At 41.1% G+C, this 20912-nt stretch overlaps 2 protein-coding genes across 2 annotated transcripts; both read right to left on the reverse strand.

Annotated features, from left to right (window-relative positions):
- Nucleotides 1-1141: 1141 nt before the first annotated feature.
- amh (anti-Mullerian hormone) lies at nucleotides 1142-4751 on the reverse strand. The gene is made up of 7 exons (XM_033992025.2): nucleotides 4675-4751; nucleotides 4361-4609; nucleotides 3730-3893; nucleotides 3554-3659; nucleotides 3393-3483; nucleotides 2415-2818; nucleotides 1142-1552 (listed from the first exon to the last, which is right to left on the reverse strand). Exons 1-7 carry the CDS (start codon nucleotides 4736-4738, stop codon nucleotides 1155-1157), a joined length of 1476 nt encoding a protein of 491 aa, XP_033847916.2. The 5' UTR covers nucleotides 4739-4751; the 3' UTR covers nucleotides 1142-1154.
- Nucleotides 4752-9085: 4334 nt separating this feature from the next.
- Nucleotides 9086-20222, reverse strand: dot1l (DOT1-like histone H3K79 methyltransferase). The gene is made up of 28 exons (XM_033992019.2): nucleotides 19800-20222; nucleotides 16695-16738; nucleotides 16467-16541; nucleotides 16322-16385; nucleotides 16021-16249; nucleotides 15783-15877; nucleotides 15541-15603; nucleotides 15400-15455; nucleotides 15223-15302; nucleotides 15062-15130; nucleotides 14880-14986; nucleotides 14691-14732; nucleotides 14517-14612; nucleotides 14219-14444; nucleotides 14027-14140; nucleotides 13855-13946; nucleotides 13651-13752; nucleotides 13425-13562; nucleotides 13224-13349; nucleotides 12653-13086; nucleotides 12477-12573; nucleotides 12256-12402; nucleotides 12105-12144; nucleotides 11425-12029; nucleotides 11139-11344; nucleotides 10992-11065; nucleotides 10265-10912; nucleotides 9086-9696 (listed from the first exon to the last, which is right to left on the reverse strand). The coding sequence occupies exons 1-28, from the start codon at nucleotides 19878-19880 to the stop codon at nucleotides 9101-9103; spliced, it is 4746 nt and encodes a 1581-aa protein (XP_033847910.1). The 5' UTR covers nucleotides 19881-20222; the 3' UTR covers nucleotides 9086-9100.
- Nucleotides 20223-20912: the final 690 nt, after the last annotated feature.

The raw sequence follows: 20912 nt of genomic DNA on the forward strand, positions 1-20912 counted from the left end.
GGAAAGAAACGTGGTCTATTTTAGTCACAGAGTTATTCATGGCCATGACATACATTTCAGAGTCTGCATGCAGTTAGCTGCACCTTACACAGACCTCCGTCATTTGTAAATTTTTCCATAAATCTCTATTTACAGGATTGTACATAGGAAAGGAAGCAAGTAAGACATAACCTATTTATTCTCTGTATTATCTCTCTGTCAGATATTTGACCTGTTCTATCTTTTCAGTGTCCTATGAGCGTATTCTGTCAATCACAGATTTAAGTGAGGTCCAAAATCCCTGGAAAGGATTCACTATGAACCGCTGCTTGGTTCTAGCACTGGTTGTGTTGCTTGTGAGCTCAGGGGTCAGCGAATTGCATGGTAATAACTTTTACTCAACCACATAATAATTTACAACATAATTATTTAAAGATTAGATGATATTCTCATTATTGAAGTGACAAAGGTTTTTGTTATTACTTTTTCACAGAAGCTGTGGATTATGTTGTTGAGGAGACAGGCATTATGTCTTTCATAGGAAGTCTGCAGGATGGATCAATATTGCAGGTAACCCTTTTCTAAATTATTAGAAAATATTTTTCATTTGTATCACAAATGCTCTGCAATACAGGTAGAATATTTTCATCTCAAACACCATGCACAAAGAAATCATTTGGTTTGTGATTTCAGTTCTCTGTGTGGGACAGTGTAAAATCTTGGTGGGGAACTGAAGAACTGGGTGCCATAAGAAGACGAAAAAAGCCTATTGGCAACAAAGCAATCCTGAAACCCAAAGCTAAGCCTTGATGCATGGAATATACTGATCTGTAAGTCCTAATACAGCCCTGCTGTGCCAAATGTGTATGAACCAGTGAAAAATGCAGAAAGAATATTATATAAGTAAATATTTTGTTTAAGATGCATTTGTATTATGTAGGCATAGTCAGAACAAAACTCCTTGTATGTAGGATTACTGTACTTTAATTTAATGTGAAAACTATTAACAAAATACCACTGTGGGGAGTCTATAATTATAAGATTTCCTGTGCTCTGTGTAAAAATACATAAGAAACAAAAATAAACAAAATGCCTTGACACAATAATTTTGCAAATCATTAAGGTTAAGTACTTTGTAAGACATAGATAACAGTTGTAATGTACAGTTAGTGCACTTAACGGCATTCACACGCTGTGGCCACCATGTCTGGTTCAATTTTGAGGGAAGTCCCCAATTCCCCCAGGTCCACAACCTCCATCTTGTCGTAGGCCACAGGGACGCAGCAGGGTGGCCGCTCGCTGGTGTTCCCGCTCTCAATGTGGGCGTTGAGCAGCACGGCGTGGTTGTTGGCCCGGATCATGGGGAAGGCGCAGGAACCCTGGCAGTTGTTGATATTGGCAGTGCTGGGACCAATGAGGTACCGCTCCAGGGACACAGTGAGACTCCTCAGCCCACAGACTGAGTGGGCGGCTGAGTTGGCTCGGGTGGACCGCTGGCCTCTGAGTGGATTGAAAGCACGTCTCGCCATCTGCAAGGCCTTGAAGAGCAGAAATGCACGGTACTGAAGCCTACCTGTAGAAGAACAACTCATTTATATTTTAAGTCTGATACATACAGTCAATGCCAGTGATGCCCAAAATAGGGCTCCTAAAGATTCTCAAGGGCTCCCCAGGGATTTCTTGTTTTGTGACATCTTTATTAACCACTAAACCATTGTATTTTTACTTATGAAGGAGTAGCTTCATATAGAAAAAGGATGCCCTGGTAAAATATGGGGTTACTGAGAGAAAAGCTTTGTGATGATTTCAATTTATCAGAGGGAGAGAGGTGTAGGGTCAGAGAGTGTTGGGCCAGTGTCTTGTTTGGATGAGAGTGTGACTGTTTAGTTGTGTCTGTCATGTATAATATAGTAGTCTGTTGAACTGTTGAAGTGTTGTCCTGTGATGAGTGGGAGGGGATTGGAAATGTATAAGCTTTACTTCATGCATCCCTTTTTCACACCATGCTTTGTGTATTTGTGTCTGTACTGTTATGTTATTATGTGAACTATATGGGCAGGTTTGAAATAAATATTCTAACTAATTAACTAACTTGTCAACACAGTCAGGGGTTACCAGGTTAACTCAGCAACAACTATGGGCCTTCCTGGAGCGGTAAATCCTAGAGGCAGTGGTCAGCAATAGATAAAACCAGAGAATTATTAACTGTCACATTTATTCGCCACAGTCAGTTTTAGATTTATTGGTCTAGCAGATTTGTGTCTTTTAATGAAGGAAAAAAGCCAAGCACCCATGACAATAACCCCTGGGTGTCTGTGGGATGCTGTGGACCTGGCCGTATAACATAAAATTAAACCAGTTGAATTCTCAGCAAGAAAATAATATCAGTTTATGAACCAGTTTGAAACTTCAAAATGTTAATTTGGTTACATCACCTTCTACATGATCAGCAAATGGAAATCCAGAGAGCTCCTTGAGTCTCTCCAGTCTTCCTCTTGCTTTGCTGTCCTCCCTGTTCTTCATCAGCTCCATCACATCCCCCAGTGTCTCCTCCAGCCTCTGTCTGAGTTCCTCCAGCAGGGCGGGGGATAAGGCTAACTCCTCATGGTGAGCACGGAGCATGGAGCCCTGCGTGAAGGACAGGATCATGGGGGCAGATGAATTGATAAGGCCTGCCAGGAGAGACTCACTGGAGGACAGGCCAATAGGCTGAGAGGGCAAGGACTGCAAAAGCTCCAGATTCAGAAGTGGGGCGTCATGATCTTGGGGAAAGGATTGCACCAGAAAATGTCTCAGCTCACAAAGGAATGAGTTGTGGGACAGATCATTGTTTGGAGGTCTGAAAAAAGAAATTAAAAGAGTGATTGGAAATAAGGACGCACCAATCCAGCCTTTTCACTTACATTATCAATATTTTGACTTTAAGTATACCAGATACTTAAAGTCAAAACTACCCAATATTAACTAATACCAGTGTAGGTATGGAAAATGGCATATATTTACTTCAAACCTATAAAACAAGAGATCAAATTGTGTTATGCAACTTTTATTAATCCTTCAAATCTAACTACAGAACCACTTTGTATGAATAAAAGTGCAAATGTTGTGAGAAATTCTAGTGCAAAATCAGCCTGTAAATAGTCTTATTACAACCAATTAAAGGTCAAATAAGGATAGTGCCTTAACTGATCATAGAACCAATCCTGATCCAACAAATTTTTCCATATCGGTGCTGATATTCAATTCCATTATCGGTATAGGTGCATCCCTAATTGAAAAGAATATCATTCTCATCAATAACATGTCACCTGTCAGACTGGTTTACAAAAATATAAAATTAATAGTTTGACGTTATTTGTTTTTTTCGTCTATGAAGGCAAAAACAACAAAGGAGGAGAAAGGCAATGACCAACCTGGAATCGGTTCCTTTTTGAGCTGAGAAAAGCAGAAGTGCAAAAATGCTGATTGTGCTGCTTGTGTCTCCAACGTCAGAAATATCCTGCTCTGTAAATAGTACAGAAAAGTATATGTACATTTACATGATTTTTTTAAGAGGAGAAAAACCTCATCTTACTCGTGTCAGTGGAGGTTTTCTGTATCATAATCTCCCATGTTGGTTGAAAATGCCCCTCTTTTACTGTGAGCAGTATGTACTTAGATTCTTCTGAAGTACAGGGAATCTGGAAGTATAAAAAAAATTAATTAGAATATAGATGGTAAAGTTAATTACTTGTTAGTTGACGTAAATACCTGTGTATTTGGATTCAAATGCAGACTGGTTAAACTAATGTCTGATGTTTTGAAGATGCTTTCAAATGGCAGAAGCAACACTGGGTTTAGCATCATTTGAGGAGGTTTTGTAGGACCAAAGGTTAATGTGAGCACTATCTTGTTTTCTTCCTCTCTCAGCAGCACTGACAGTCAGAGAAATATTATAAGATGTTATGACATTAATACTATATCTTTTCTGATTCATTAAAAATTGCATTCATTGATTTTGTCATTTTGCTCCCATTTTCTAGTAGTTTTTCCCAGTAGCTATCAATTTTTTTTTCTCCTCAAGCAGGCCTACCACCTGAGAAAATATTTGGTCTTCCAAGTACCACCAGCTGTAACGGGACTACACCAAGTCTTAAAATAGGACTACAATGTGACTATAGTTCAAAGGGGAAAAAAAAGAGAAATAAATCAACTTAAATGAAGCGAACACTGCTATGCCATTTGTGTACCATCTAGCCATCATAATTTGGCTCTTTTATTTAATTCAAAAGAGCTGACAAATTGTTGCCTGCTGTCAAACACCTTACCAACACAAAACTGCTATGTTCCCTTCACCTGTCAGAAATTATATTATATGATTGGTGTATTACTCAACCATTACCTTCAGTTGGATTCAGGACACCCAAGTCCTCACTGCTTGCCTCCTCTGCCAGCTGCATAAACATAAAGGACTTATCTGCGCAGACTGCAAATTGGGTCAAGCTGTCATTTCTTAGGTGACCATTTTCCTCCAAACTTTCACGCAGTGTTGCCAAGATGTCATCCACAAAGCATGGTGCGTTTTGAGGGGCAACTGAAGGTGCAGAGTTGGGAGATAGGATGTTTGCGGCATCTCTGTTTTCTTCATTTACTAGAAATGTAAAATATGTTACAGTGGATTGCCTTTTTATGTAAATGAACTAAAAGACCACGTACCTTCAATAATGCCATCATGTTGCGATACTTGGACAGATGCATACACACTGGTCCACCCCAGCATTAACACAGCACAGTAGGTCATCATGGTGGTGAATGTAATGGTGCTCTTTTGAGGACAGTTTTCTTCAATGGCTTGTTTTAAATGGACCAAGCCCCTTGATTTGATCCTCCCACATCCACATCCCCTCAACCTGGAAAACACACTACCAAAATAGGAATATTGTGTCCTTGTTGGATGCAAAACTATGGAAGGATATGTTTGCCACACTTCTGCTCTGGGAGTTTGAGATAAACCAGGGGAGTAAGTGAGGGCCCAGTGAAAGATGGCACGGGGAGGAAAAAAATCTCAGAGGGTCCACTCAATAATTTCCATCTACACGGCAGAATCCTAAACATTTGAATTTAATCGAATTATTAGTCTAGTATATTTTCACACAAGCAAAGTCACTTATCAATCTCTCAATCTATCAAAAATAAATGCACAATCCAGTTCACCGTCTACATTGTATTGTACTAGTTTAATCAATAACAAATCACACGTTCAGTGGATATAATTGAGGGCTTTCACATTTCCCATCCGGTCTCTCACAGCTGCTGGCTTGTTTTGCAGACAAGTCAAGGCCTCAGGCTGCAACACACCGGTGCATCCCAGGAGATAAAGTCAAGGCTCATTCTCGGACATCACAAATCTTCCACAAGGAACGGCAGGAATTGGTCATTATCCTAAAAATGGCATCCACTTTGTATCAAAACACACTATAAAACATTCCTAGGCTGCAGTGCAAATAATACACAAATAGTTTCAGTTTAGTTGTTTCCAAAAAAAGTAAAATGCATACAGTATACACTAAGCCCAAGTTACTTAAGTGGTTCTATAAGACTAAATGGAGAGTTACTAATTATTGTGGACAAAGACAGCAGATTTGTTGTGGTTACATGGGGAGAAAAGCGTTGGTTTAGAAATTTAGTAATTCAAAATCTCAATCATTTCATACATTACACACATTTGATGCCTTTTTCAAAATATCACAATAAGATGATGTTTGTTCATAAGTAATACACTGTACTATAAACATTTTAAGAAACATTTTATTTATTATTGTAAAGGCAGAAAAACAAACAATAATTCCATTTTGTCATTATAACATCTTAGGATAAAAGCACCAACACCGAACAGTAACAGGTTTTTAGGGCATTTAAGAAAGTAGGTTTGCTGTTATTATTGCACCTCAAACCAGCCCTGCTTTACCACTCAGAGAGAACTACACTATGGTCTCAGATGTACTCCGGTGTATACAGTCCAAAGTACAAGTTCACCAAACTGACTTAATCTTGTGACATGAGGAAGATGCCAGATACACTGCAGCATTTACCTCAGTCCTCACAAGAACCCATAAAGCTTAGATGTGGGATTGCTAAAGTTGTTTTGTGACAGTGAGAATTATTGAGGAAAAGGGAAATGGCTGCAAAATGCCTATCATATGAATTGACCTAGCCCTGAGCAGGGTTATAAATATTTTCTGATGGTACTGAAGTTTGTGCAGGGGTGAGGGGGGAATTTATATTATTACAAGCAACCTAAGCAGTTCCTGAGTTAAAACATCTGGCAGGATTTTGTAAACAGCCTTGGTTACAATCATGTTAAAATCTGTATTAAATTCAAAAGGTTAGATTTCCAAAAGTCATTCTCACCGACACAAATGTCAACAAGGCTAGACTGGACCATCGAAAGCTGCTTTAGGCGTGGGATTAAAATCTTTGCCCTGCAGACAAACAGCGGAAGAGAAGCAGGATTTAATAGCTGCAAATTCCTTGTTTTAAGTGAAGGAGAGCACCACATGGTCTGTCAGAATAGTTAATGACTGGAAACAACTGAAACCATATATGCAAACACCAAGGATAAAAAAAATTAAATAGTATTAACAATCATTATAAAAGTCCCATCAGTGCTGGTAACACATGGTCTATCGTCTTCAATAGTTTCCTCAAATGAGTTTAATGACTCATTGCTTGACTTTTTCAATAAAGCTTTGAAAATGAGTCTAGTCTTTGCTCATGCACACACTTCAAGTGAAAAACTCACACAAACAAAATTGTGATGGACAAAAAAAAACTTGGCTTCTGTTACTCAAAAACACACAAAAGGTATTTCCAAGTGCTTTACATCATTGTCTAAATGACAAATGAACATTTTGCTTACTTGATGTGGCCTTGTCTTTAAGACATCCAAACAGACAAAATGAATCACTAGGTGAGAAGCTTGACAAGTAGTTCAGTATGCACCAGTAAGACGACATTGCTCAAAGTTCAGTTGTTAAGAGCATGAGCACCAAGTTTCTTAAAAATTGGGATATTAAAAATGAGAAACAAGTTTTTTTTTTAATATATATATATATATATATAAGTGTGATAACAGTGTGCTGGACTTCTGCACAATAGCACCTCAGTGTCAAACATGGACAGACTACTCTCTGTACTCTATATACATGATATAGGTGCGGTTTTGCTGCCATGTTACCACCACCAATGTGGCAATGCTTTGCTCTCCTTGGCTCCAAGCCCTGTCTTAACAGGTTAAGCACCAATACATCCCATTACTTATATATTTTATATGTCAATATAGACTATATATTTATATATAGATACATTTCATATAGCACTTTTTTATTGACTGGAGACCTACTAAACCAAGTGAGTGTGTATTGTACACTAAAACTGCTTAGGAAGGATTTTTGAAAGCTGGTTCCACACAGTAGCTGTATGCAGAAGGGCTCTACAGTCCCGTGTACACAAAGTATATATTTACCACACAGCGTATTAACATGAGAAAGGCCGAAGTGGCTTTACAAGGTTTCCTCTGTACAGCACCAACTCTTCCATTTGTTTGTGGTGTTTTACTAAATAATAAATAAGATCAGGCACAGTTCAAATAGCACCAATGTTTTCAAACTGTAAGCCAAGTACACACGCTATTGCATACTACAATATCAACACAGTATGGAATTTAAAAAGAAAAACGTGAAACATCTGGCATAAATATAATAATCTAAATTATACACAACTATACAGTCAATCAAACACATTCACAGTACAAACATCGTTTTACCCATTTGTACAAGTAAAAAAAGAAGAAAGCAGTGAGTCCAGTAGTTTTGTTGTGGTTATGGTAATGTTACTCCCAGTGTGAGATTCTCATGTTTGAAATGTAGATAAATGTTACATACAAGAGTCAATGTACTTGACATTTAAATAAACCTGCATTTCCAAAGTCAGACAGGAAAACTATTATCTCAAGCTTATTAACAGTGATAGTTCTGCTGCTGTCAAACAAAGTAGTGTTACTATCAAAAGGAAGAAAAGTGTAATTAAGTCAGAATTTCATCATCTGTGTCTGATAGTGGCTAAGCCTAAGATGTGTCAGAAAAATGCAATGACATTTTTGTTAAACTCTATTGGATTAAAATGGAAAAAGTTGTTTCATTTGAATCAAACACTGTGTAACATGGCAGCTAAACAAAAGCTTAGGGGCTAAAGAATGTAGCCAGTATCTGGCTTGTTCTATTATGCTACACAAGCCTCTGCAGGTCATTTCCAGTGTGACGTCGGGTCAATAGTCTAGATCCCTTATTTGGTTTTATGACAAATCACAAACAGTTAAAGAAACAAAAAGCAAAGTGTGAGGAAAGGTGGCTCTGAGATAAATGATAAGTAAAGGGACTTAAAGGTGTTGAAAGGACTAGCCTCAATGTCTAGATGAGGTGAACGTTTGAAATGGCGCTCAATGTGATCTCTCTTCTAACACAGTAGCCATTACAAAATCACTTTAGATTGAATTATTACATTTTAATGGTTGCGCCAACAATATTATGTTAAAATAATTTATATTTTCTTTCACATCAAAAGCACCTCAAAACTAGAAATTGAGGTAGTGTTGATGGAGTTAAAACAATCACTCAACACAGGTTCAAAAATGACCAGGAGCCTGAGCTCTGTTCAAGTGGGACTATGCTGTGACAGTTGAAGTAGATTTGTTTGTGTGTGTGTTTGTGTATTTGTGTGTGTGTGTCTGTGTGTGTGTCATCCCAGAATAGGAAGCGGTCCGGCAGGCGGATGGTAGTGCAGACGCTTAGAAGCACCAACGACAGAGTAGAGTGCCTTGGTCCACACCTTGACATTTGCATAGTTCATTTAATGATGAGGTAGTTTTCATTAATTACCTAAGGAGAAAAAGTAAACGGAGTACATGTGAGTTTCTTTAATTATTTCAGACTACAACAACACACACCGTTCACTGAACAGAACTCACCTTTGCTGAAGACATCCCTTTGCAGGAAAATGGTAAACCCTGTCTCTCCTACCCTACCAGTCTCTCCCTCTCTATCCACTGACTGCCCTGTGACATCCCCCACCCCCACCCCAAAACCTATCTAGGCCGGGAGCCAGGCAGATGGGACGTGGAGTGGCCACTGTGCATACTCTGAGTCCTCCACATGCCCCCACTGCTTGCAGAGCTGCTGCCGGTCTGTGGAGGGGGCTGTCGAGGTGAGTAGTGCACAGCAAAAGGACGCGACGAAGAAGACGGAGAGGATGAGGAAGACACAGGGGCAGAAGCAGTAGAGACAGAACACACAGAGGTGGAAATGGAGAGGGAGGACTGCACCCTCTGCTGGTGGAGGGCAGTGTGGGACAGGCGGTCTGAGCGGGAAGATGCCTGAGTATCAGGTAGTATGGGTGCTGAAGAGGATGGGACAGTGTGGAGGGGAGGAGGGGGAGGCAGGGAGAGAGTGGGGGGAGAGGGGCTATGCAGAACTGTCTGTGTGCGGCTGTGCTGAGCAGAGGGAGGGACAGGAGAGGACACAGGGGTTTGTCGAGAGGACGCGGCTGGGGACGGGCTGTGCTGCTGAGTTTGGGACGAGGTAGAGGTGGAGAGACTGAGCAGAGAGCCAAGGCCTCCAGAGGCGGCCAGCGTCGCCCCAAACTGATGAGAGGACACTGTAGGTACCACATGGTGAAAGATTCCTGCAAAGGATAGAAATGTAGGGAGCAGAGGGCAGGAGCGGACCAGGGGGAGGGGGATAGAGCGAGAAAGAGGGGAACAAAAAGAGAAGCAAGGGCTGAGCCAGGTTGTGCATAGCGCCAAGCAAGTCTTTAACAAGCACAGAGAGTAAACAGAGTCAGACCAACCCACAAACAAGTGAAATTTCATGTGAAATTAGATTCACTTGAGTGTAGTATGAGCCGACTCTGTTACTTCTGAACAGATACACCCGCAGAAAACATATCATTGGTGAACCATGTTTAGGAATTTGTTTTTACTATTTCGCATTCGAGTTCTAATCAAATACTAAATCGGTCCCACACATTTTCCAAGGGTGTTCCCACCTAAAGCATTGCAGCGGGCTGTACCAGTCAAAGCAAGTCGTCAGTGAAGTCAGTGAAGCAGATGAAGTCAGCAACTTTGGGCTTTAACTTACCTCATTTTAAAATCAATGATTTACTTGTATTTATCTTGCCTTATACAATCCTAATCTTTATATCCAGCTGTGAACCTTAGATAAAAGTGAAAACCGTCATCAATAATGCTCACCTCCAGCTGCTCCTCCGGCCAAACCAGCACTGGAGAAGCTTCCAAGGGCTGAATGTCCATTAACAAGCCGGGTCGACCCATTCACAGAGGATCCCGTCTGGGCCCCAAATAGTGATTGTAGGACGGAGGTCCCTCCGAGTGGAAACTGAGAGCCCAGGTACTGCCCCACGGCGGTCCCAGAGGTAGAGGACACTGAGCTCAGAATGCCCGCTCCACTGCTGGCAGCGGCAGAGATGAACAGGTTCTGGCTGCTGCTGTTCTTGGACTCCCAATCTCGTGGGACCTTCTGTTTCTGCAGAACCTGCCGTGTCTCAGACCCACTGGATCCCTGTGGACCGCTGCCTCCACCAGCCCCCCCTCGCACAGCCCCCTCCTGATTGAGGAAGGGGTTGGACATCACATAAGTGGATTCTCCGTCACTGCCTTTGCGCCCCTGAGCATGTGGCTTGTGGTCTGGATCAGAGTCTGCGCTGCGACTGGGTCCTCCCACACCAAAAGGAGAGCCACTCGGTCTTAGCTCAGAGCCCGGCTGCTTCAGGTCAGAAATAGGAGAGAATGTAGACTTCCACTTGCTCGCAGAGGACAAGGAGGATGTAGATGAGGATTCACTGCCAGTGCTGTTTCCACTGCTACTCCCAGATTTTCTGCCTATTATTACAGTAATTTGTCAGTCAGGAAAAAAAAAACTAAACAAAACAAAAGACAGCTGTGATCAATAAATAATTACTTCTTTCAGTGTCCACAAATCTACCAGGAAGGTCTCTGCTCTCCAGTGATATTGTGGCAATTTTTCTTTCAATTCTAAAACAAAATGCAAAAATTTAGAAATTACTTACTAAAAGGCATAGAAACTGTAAGAAATCAAATTTGTCACCTTGAACTAGAGCTGTCTGCAGGATAGCCGGAGTCCTCATCATCTGAGCTGGGGGCCGATGAATACCGTCCGGTGCCATTAAACTCTAGGGGGCGCTCTCTCTTCAGAATAGGAGGCTGGTCCAGGTCAAGCCCACTGGGACTGCGGCTTGACTGCTCCGGGGAGGATATGGCAGAGATCTCCAGGGGCTGGTTAATGTTACTGACCTACAGAGAGGACAACATGTTACAGCATCACACTGGTGGACATTCAAGATGAGGAAGAGTACACTGAGGTAAATTCTTACCATTGAATTGATGTTGAGTGGCGATCCTGAGGAGTGATGGCTGGAGCCGAGTCCAGGGAATGACCTCCTTTTTGGGGAGGTGCTGGCTGTGACAGCTCCTCCTGTGGAACCCCGCTTCCTTCTGCCTCGCTTGCGGCCCTCCTGAACGCCCAGGCTGTGGGAGGTGTGCGATGTGGTATTTGTGGGAGTGTGCATGTGCTGTGCGCCGGGGGACTGGTGGTGGTGGTTGCCATGGTATCCCTGCTTTCCTGAGCTGCCAGTGTGGTGGTGGACGCGTGACCCTGAAGCAGCGCTGCTTCCACTACCGGAAGATGAAGAACATGAAGAGGAAGAGGAGAAGAAGATTCTCCTCCGCATCTCACTTTCCAAGGGCTCGTTGTCTGACTCGCCTCCTCTGTGGTCTGGACCGTCCTCTGGCACAATTCTTGGGGGTCCATCTGCATACTGGAGCACCCCTCCAGTGCTGAGAGAGGGACTCTGGATGGACCCACGGCTCATTGGTCCTGTCAGAGGTGGGTTGGAGTGGGAGGGAGGAGACAGCGAAGCACCATTATGATCCTCAGAATGCAGAACTCCATTCATCAACCCTGAGCTGGAAGAGTATCCTACATCAATTATAAAAAAAAAGACATTAGTATTCCAAAGACAAACAAGTAAATTTGGGTTTGTTTTAGCCTTACCGTTGGTCTGACTTGTATGGACAGGACTAGGAGTACTTCTCTGTAAAAAAAACAGACAATAGATACTATAGAATCAGGTGATAATGTGAATTGTGTAGCTCCTAGAAGCATTTGCACTACGAAAAGAAGAGGAAAAAGTATAATGTCTGACCAGTCTCTCAGCTCGGTTTGGCAGCACCACACTGGCCAGGGGGATACTGACAGGCAGTTTACTTGGGTGGACCGTGCTCAGAGGGATGCTAATTGGAAGGCTTGTAATACTGTTATCACTCTGAGGAGGACTCTTCTCTTTACCAGCCTGAAAAAGAAAATGGTATGAAATAAATTATACAATTTACACTAAACAATGACTAAAACAGCTTTTCTATTTACCCTCTCAAAATTTTTTGCTGTAGTACTTGGGGCTTCAGTTGCCCCAGGGGAGGGGCAATTCTGTTTAGTTGGAGGATTAATACCAACTAGTTCCCCCCTGAAAAATAATTCCATTTAATATAAATATATTATCTCTTTGGTCTACTGATTTCTTTGGAGCTTTGATAACAACAGACCTGTGTGTCATCAGCCCAGGACCTCTTAGTTGGGCAGCAGCAGTAGCATCCTGATTGAGATGCCTGCGTAAGGCAATTTTGGCAGGTGAGAAGCGAGTGTAGTCTGGAAGAGTGTGGGAGGAGGTGTGCTGTCTCTGTCGGACGTCAGAGGCAGAGGGCGCAAGCTCGTGGTCCGGGGAGATGGGGAGATATCGTGAAAGGAGCTCTCCTTTCATGTTGGTGCGTTCAAAACACGGAGAGCTGGTGCCGTTTAACTCAGGACTAATGCCATTATGCAAAGGGACAGAGGTCAGACCCATCTTTGTAGTGTCCATGTCTATGGAGGATCGCGACTCCAAGTTCTTTCTGTATGGAGACCCATCACAGGGACTGTAGGACTTGAGCTGCAGCAGTTCTTGCTGCCTTTGGCTCTTCTCTAGTTCAACAATGCTGATCTGAAAATAGACACCAGGGGGCGCTTACAGCAATTAGGAAGAATTCTGAAGCTCTTTTGAACTCAACATGTATAAAAACTGTACCATAACGTAAGATATTTCAGGTTCAGTTCAAAACTGTCAGATAAACCATGTACCTGCAGCTCCAGGCAATGCCTCTGTTTCTCAGATATCTGTCTTCGTAATGCCTGTTTTTCCTTCAACAGACTGTCCAAACATAAAGAGCCCCAGTCAAGCTTCAGCTCCTCACATCGAGTCTTCAGCTGCAACAAACAAAATAAAAGGGTTAGCATGTAAAAACAACTTCAATTTTACAAACCACAAAGGAAGGAACTTACTAGCAGCAGGCTGTGGTCCCTCAATAAGGCCATGTCCCTCTCAAGCTGCTTCGTCTGCTCTTTCAGTTGGCGATTGTGGGCTGATATCTCTTTTTGCGCTTGTAAAAGGTCCTCTGCCGTCAGGGCTTTTACACCCAACTGCCAACCACCATGCATTTTAATTTAGCAAGGAAAGGTGACATTTGTCAAAACTAACACAAGCTAAACAAAGTATTATAATATTTACCTCATCAAGCTTCATTTGAAAAAGTCCTTTAATCTTTTCCTTGTGAGACTGACACACAGCTTGCAACTGCTCTGCCTGTCCTGACAGGTCCCTGTGTTTTTGCTAAAGACAAAATATAACATACTGATAAGCAAGTGGTAATTTGCAAAGGTCACATTGAGGTTTAAGAGGATAGGGTATCCAATTTTTTGCAACTAACTGTACCTTCTCCTGCTCTAAAAGCTGCTGCAGGTTGGAGCGGTACTGAGGAGTCTTCATGTAGGCCATAAACTGTAGGTATTGTATTTTGATGTTATCTGTAGAGAAATAATACAATATTATTAGTACCATTGTACAGTCTATAGAACTAGCTGTAACGATGTGGATAAGAGGTTACCTAGCATTTGTTGCAAAGCTGGAGGAGTTGGGCCAAGCAGCAGCTGACTAGAGGGATAGTGCTGAACCAAGGGAGGTAGCTGGTAGAAAGGACTTTGAGGTGACCGGTATGAATCTGGACACATAGAAACCAATGAGCGTCTGTGACAATTACGAGTAATAAAAATGCTGTATTTTGTGTCCAGCGCCTGACCCTGAGCAGGCGCTGCAGACAGGGTCTTGGCATGCAGCAAATCCAATGCACTTTGATTTTTCTTATTTTTCTTCTCAGTGGTATTAACAGAGGCCTTCTTCGGGCGACCACGTTTTTTGTTGTTCAGTTTACGTCCTTTAGACAATAATCGTGTTCTTCTGGGTTTGGGACTAGGCTTCACCACAGTCACCAAGCTTGGACGCTCCTCTTCGTCACCAGAGTCCGGCTGCAATGACAAAAACATGTTCATAAAAAGAAAACAGCTTTAAATACTTCAGAAAAAATATGGTCAGCCCACCTTGGCGGGTTCTTTTGGCTTTGTGGGCGTGGTGCTATTGCTTTTACTTTCCTTTGTATCTTTCTGCTGGCGTCGTCTAGCTGCCTCTTGCTCCTCCTAAACACAACAGTACCGTGAGAACATTAAGTCATGACATTTAAAAGACCTGTATGTGGGACAAAAAAAAATACTTACCCTGAGTTTAGGATTTTTGAGACTAGCAAAATAATTTTCAAGCTGAAAACATAAAAAGAAATGTTAAGATATGATGCACTATTAGTTCTTTATAGCACCTATAAAATACTTTGCTTATTAAAGAACCACATAGGACCACGATCACATTATTAAAAAACAAAACAAAACACAAACGGGTTTATAACTCACTATGGTGCGGTCAATGGTATGAAGGTAGTAGGAAACAGGCTTTCCAGTCCAGGACACTGAGCCTCTCAGAGGAGACAGCTCCACCACACGCATTATTGTGCCAATATCTGCACCAGTAAAACATGAACGCCATCAACACAGAAAGCTAGATGAACCCTTTAAACTCTATACCATCAACTTACCACTTAAGTTCCGACTGTTTATCCTAAAATTCAAAGGTGCAAAAGGTTTGGAGGACACTATTTTCCCACCTGAAAAAAAAAAGAAAAAATGCCTTAGACATTTCCATACATTTTTAATTCATGATAACTACAGAACACTGTTTTACTGGCTGAATGCTGACCTTCCTTCATGTTTGCAAATCGTTCCTTCAGCTGGTGGTCTACTTCTGGACCAAAGGCAAAGTTATTCACAAAAATAATACTGCAACATAAACAGAAACCATTGAACATTGAACTTATCAACCCACGACAGACCAGACTTATAAATCCAAGAGATGCATCAAGCTTTAGTCATCTACCTGGTGTTGGCAATTCTATCTTTCCACTCCTCGGATAGAAAATCCCCCCTCTCCAGCTGAGAAAGAGTAAACAATATATAAACACCAATACAAAGAGTATGTTTTTTAAAAGGTGTTTTTATAAAGGCAATGTGTACTTACTGTATACTCCCCGTGTTTCTTTCCATACCACTTCATCCATTTTTTAAACTCTTTATCCATTGTCTAAAATGACAAAAGAGTATTTAGTTGGGAAATGGAAAAACATCTTCATACAAATGGTAATTGTTTAAGTCAATGTCATTAATATATCCAAGTACCTTTATTGAAAAATTATTCATAAAAAAGTGCTTGTGGTGTTTTTTTTTAAATGTCAACATTGTAAAAGATAAATATTGAGTTACCTCTGCATAGGTGGCTGGAATGTCTGCTTTCTCCACACCATAGTAGTGTTTACAGTTGGTTGCTGCAGCGACTTGCAGAACAACTTGCCCAACTCCTACAATTTAAATTATTGTGTGTTTATTACAGATACTGGCACCATTATTTCAGAGACCAACATAAAATTAAACAGATAAGACTGTTTATTGGAACTGAAATGACAAATAAATACTATTAATAATATGTTTTAATATTTCTAACCACTGCCAAGATCCACAAAGGTGTCCTCCTCCATCATTTCAATTTCATCAATGATCTGGGCCACCAGGTCGAACGAGGTCTCTCCGTACACCTCCGGAGAAAAGGGCTCATAGTTGTTGAGCTTCTCTGGGTCGGTGACAGAGTGATTGTACACCTGCTGTAAGATGTGGCGCAGCAGGCCGTTGGATGGACGCTTGTTTAGTTTCATGGGCTGGGTGGTCCCTTTCCACTGAAAATGACAAACTTTAGAAACAAACCTCCAGTAAAAGCTTCAGTGAAAATAAATGATCAATTTACTAACCAACTGGTGAATGCTGTCGATGGCCCTGTTGTACTTGTCACATAGTCTCTGCATACTTTCGAAGCTAGGACATGTACATTTACACATTTAATTAAATTCACCAATTTTGTTCAAAACTTATTTTTAATAAATTGATAAAACTCACCTTTTTGTGTCATAATCAATGAGCACATAGTTTTCCATTGCCAGTTTGAGGTCTGGTATTTCCTCACACACCCACCTAGAAAATACATAAATATTGTCATTTACAACTGACTTAAATGAAGAAGGAAACAAAAAAACATTGTTAATTGAATTTTTTATTTATGTTTTGCCGAGTAAAATAAAGTTAAAATCTATTTTAAAAGTCAGAATTATATAGTCTGAAATTTACCGTATGGTTTCGATGATTTCATGAGCAGCATCATGATGTTTGTCCTGAAAAACACAATGTAAGAATAGAGTTAAAAAGTACAAATATTTATATGTGGAGTTGTTACAACATATTTCTACATGAAGATGCAATTGTTATGTACACAATATATACAATGCTAAAGTGTAATAGTGTCAGATTGTAAAGGTAGCAGAAAACACATGTGTTGTGCTGCACTGATTATACGGCAGAGGACATGGATTCATAACTGCAGAGTGCTGTGCAGCTCTATGGGAGGAACCGGGCTCATATTACAACGGAGCATAGCCAGCCTGAGCCTGTTGCCTGAAATGACCCACTGACCCACTTTCAGACTTCGACTCCACTGTAAAGCCAAGGAGTACTAGAGAAGAAAAACAGAGTAAATGAACAGCTACAACTCAATGCTAAGGGACAGAGAAAGACAGGTAATCAACACCAAGCTTTGACAGCTGTTAGCTCTAACTCAAAGCGACAATATACAAACTTCCTGCTTGCTTCTGCTGTAAATTATTATTATCTATAGCATCAATACAACTAATAGGTCAAAAAGGCAAATGGAAGGACAGACTGTTCCCCAAATTAGAAGCAGCACACAGCTACATTGCAGCAGCACGTGAGAGTGGGACTAACAGGAGGGGGTCATCTGCTCAGACAAAGACGCACACAGCAACACCAGCTCAGCTCACGGGCTAAAAATAAACACAGAAACCAGGAGTGACCCCTCCTCACTGCTCTGTGGTGAAGAGGGAAGGAGCAGTATTCAAATATCACTGTGGGATTAGGGCTGTACAATTAATAACACTTTAAATGATAAATTCTAATTGTCAATGATAAGCTTGTCTCTTTTGAAATAGAGAGGTCTATAGCCAATCCTCTGTCGGTTAAAACATGTGGTTTGAGCAGTGTTCAGACTTTGGAGGATGAAATGTGACTATTTTTATGCTAAATGGCAACAATTAAATGTCTGTATTGATTATGTTCAGGAAATTATCACTGAACACAATTGTATTGTATGTGTTTTGAGCAAGAACAGAAAATTGAGAATAATCAAGGGAAAAAAAACATTATTTCTTCTGTTTTTTCCCCCCATCTTGTCATTCGTTCAGCCCGACATACATACAAGATTTACAATTGCAAGGTCTGTTATTTTAAGTGTATAAAGGTAGCATCATTATTTTCAATTCAAACTGACAGAGCAAAGTATCAATATTCATATTTGGTCATACACTTTCTAATGAAAATTGCAATCACTTCTTGCAATGCTACTGATGAGCAGTTATGAAAAGCGCACATTTAGTGTGATCACACATAATGGAAATACAAAGGGAATTTCCAAACGTTTTGTTTTATCTTAAACAGTGACAATGACGCTGCAGCTCTGTGGGAAGCGGATAGCTCCCTCAGAAAAACCCCTGTGTAATTAAAATGATTTGCAAAACCACATCATATCACAAAGGCTGTGTCATTTCCTATAAACTGAATAATAAGATGGCAAAATCTCTGGTCTTGTTTAGTACATGAATCTAAGTTTTAAATCGTAAAGGAACTGTAGGTTTGGTTTTAAGATCCACTAAAGAAATCCCTTCATATGGAAACATTTAGGACATCTGGGATAGGCAGGAGGAGGAGGCCGGATGCTGAAAACTACTAAATCTTGTTTTCTATTCTAGGGTTATCAAAAGAAACAATACCCACATACTTATTGATGCTAAAACGCTTATCGAAATAGACACAGATTTGAGCAGTTTAAAATTATGATTGTGGTATCAAAGTAATGATCAATCCTTTCTCTTAATATCAAAGTAGAGCAACAGACTCCGTAGATAATCACTGATGACTGAATATGTCGTAAAAAAATAAATAAATAAATAAATAAAAAATGAGCCCACAGGAGAAATTATACATTTTTAATGATCTAATAATATCTTACTGTCAGAATGCTCTGTCCTCTTTCCTGCAGAGCTGACCATATGGACATGAGAAGAGAGAGAGCAAGAGAGAGAGGGAGAGAGAGAGGAAGTCCTTTGAAAACAGGAGGACAGCGCCACATGAATGGGCTCTGAATTGTAGAATGCCATATGTGAGCCAATTGTCTGTTTCCAATTCAATGCCAGATTACTAGTTCATGTATAAATAAATATGGAGCACGTCAGGAGTAGATTGAATTCCTTGCATGCTTCAGTTCTCCAACTGGAAAATGACACATGGAGATGTTAATAGGGAGTGATTCTTATCAAAGACTGTCCTGATGTGAAAACAAGAATAGCTTTGTCAGTTAGAACACAACGGAGAGCCATCTACATAATACCAAAACTTCCACATACAGTTTGGTGACTTGGCTTAAACTTAGGTTGAATGTAGCACAATTGTGTGTATGCATGTAACTAAGGGGCAACTAAGAATATCTGAAACTTCTCAGAAATGTATATACACACTAGTCTGTCTCACCACAATTACTATAAATGAGGATTTTACCCTACCTTGACTCACAGACATAGACATCACTACAACCACTTCCTTTTCCGCTTCTCTTCAATGAACCAACTTCTGTCAGCATCCAGACGCCGACACACTCATGCTACATGGAATAAATACTACTGCGCACAGTGAAATGTTTACAGTAGTTCTTAGATCCACAAAATAATCACTCAAATAATGTAATATCATCTATGCGTGTATTCTGGAGAAATTAAACTATTATATTTCATTTGCATACAAAGTTCCAGTAGTCCCCAAACACTGAATGAAAACCAACACCTCACGCGACTACTATCGTTGCAGTGCTATATTGACCAGTTATAATGCCTGCCATTGACAGTCGATGACAGTGACCATTGTAAACAAGCAATAACATGAAATTAAAAATAGCAGCTCTCTAATACCATATAAAGTGTTGTTCAACGAATAAAGAGAGGAGAATATGACTGCAACAAATATTGTGCCTATTATCAAGTCTGTGACCTGATTCCCCTGTGTGCTCTGCCTCCATCGACTAGCCACCATTAGCACAGGGCTAGCTAACAAAGACAACAACAGCCATTTATTTTGTATTACTCTGTGCGTGTTATATTGAGTGCTACTTACATATACTGGTAATGGCCACGGGTAACCGGCTGGTTCTGCTCCAACCGGCGATTTGAGCTTCAGCTCCAGCTTTTCTCCCATTCTCCACTTCACGGCGGCTTGGCTGTGATAGATAGCTAGTTAGCTACTTACTGCCCGTGTTAGCGAGTAGGCTACAACGTTAACATTTTGTAAGAAATACGCAAAACATAAACGAGACGTCGACGTTGGTTCGACAGAAATGTGCACACAATATGGTCGATGGTACAAATGTCTCTGAACGGGTTTGTTAGCTTAAATAAATGCCTTTTTGTGTTCACTGGCAATAACAGCCCGTCCGTATCGCCGCCATCTTGCCCGGCGTGAATATGGCAGGGATCCACACAGCGGTGGAGACACGTACGTCAGCATGAGCCGTGATAACAACGACACGCGTGGGTCAGGAACACGATCCTGTCCCACGAAGATGCCTCCTGAGTAGGCTGAGGGTTTTATCATCACTTCACGCCTCGCGTTTTATTCAGGGTGAAAAAAATACCACAGTTTGTCATAGCGAGTTTCTATGAGCCAAATAGGATATTATTTCACACACAGCCTTATAACACGGATATGCTTTGGAGAAAAAATAAGGCTAAACCATTAAAGTAGAGGACAGTAATAACTTCAATAACAATGAAGACAGGAGGGGCTCTTATGTGTGTAAACATGACAGTGTAGTCTGCTGAGGAGGTTAAGGGGGGAGGGACGCATGGCAAGTTGCCGAAGTGAACCCACTGACCCACCCGCCCCACGCGCTCAGCACGGGCCGCTGTGCTGGGGCCAAGTTCGGCGCTGGAGTGAGTCGCTGTAGAGCTGACTTGCCAACCCTGAAACCATCGCACATTTCTAAGATCATTCAGAGTGTCAAAGCCAAACAAACCGGTCCCCCTAGAATTGCCTTGCGAAACCACTTTCAGGTCATCGTACGTAGGTCGGCCAAACTTTTTCTAAACACGTGTCTTTCTCAAGACACCTATTATAAAGGTTGGATATAATATTACTGCAATGGTACCATAAAGTACTGTAAAATGAACTGATTAGTATCACGGGTTTGCCCAAGAGTTTGGAAATGATTATTTAGATCTGCTGCCACCA

Source organism: Periophthalmus magnuspinnatus, chromosome 4 (genome assembly GCF_009829125.3).
Source record: "Periophthalmus magnuspinnatus isolate fPerMag1 chromosome 4, fPerMag1.2.pri, whole genome shotgun sequence".
Lineage (NCBI taxonomy): Eukaryota > Metazoa > Chordata > Actinopteri > Gobiiformes > Gobiidae > Periophthalmus > Periophthalmus magnuspinnatus.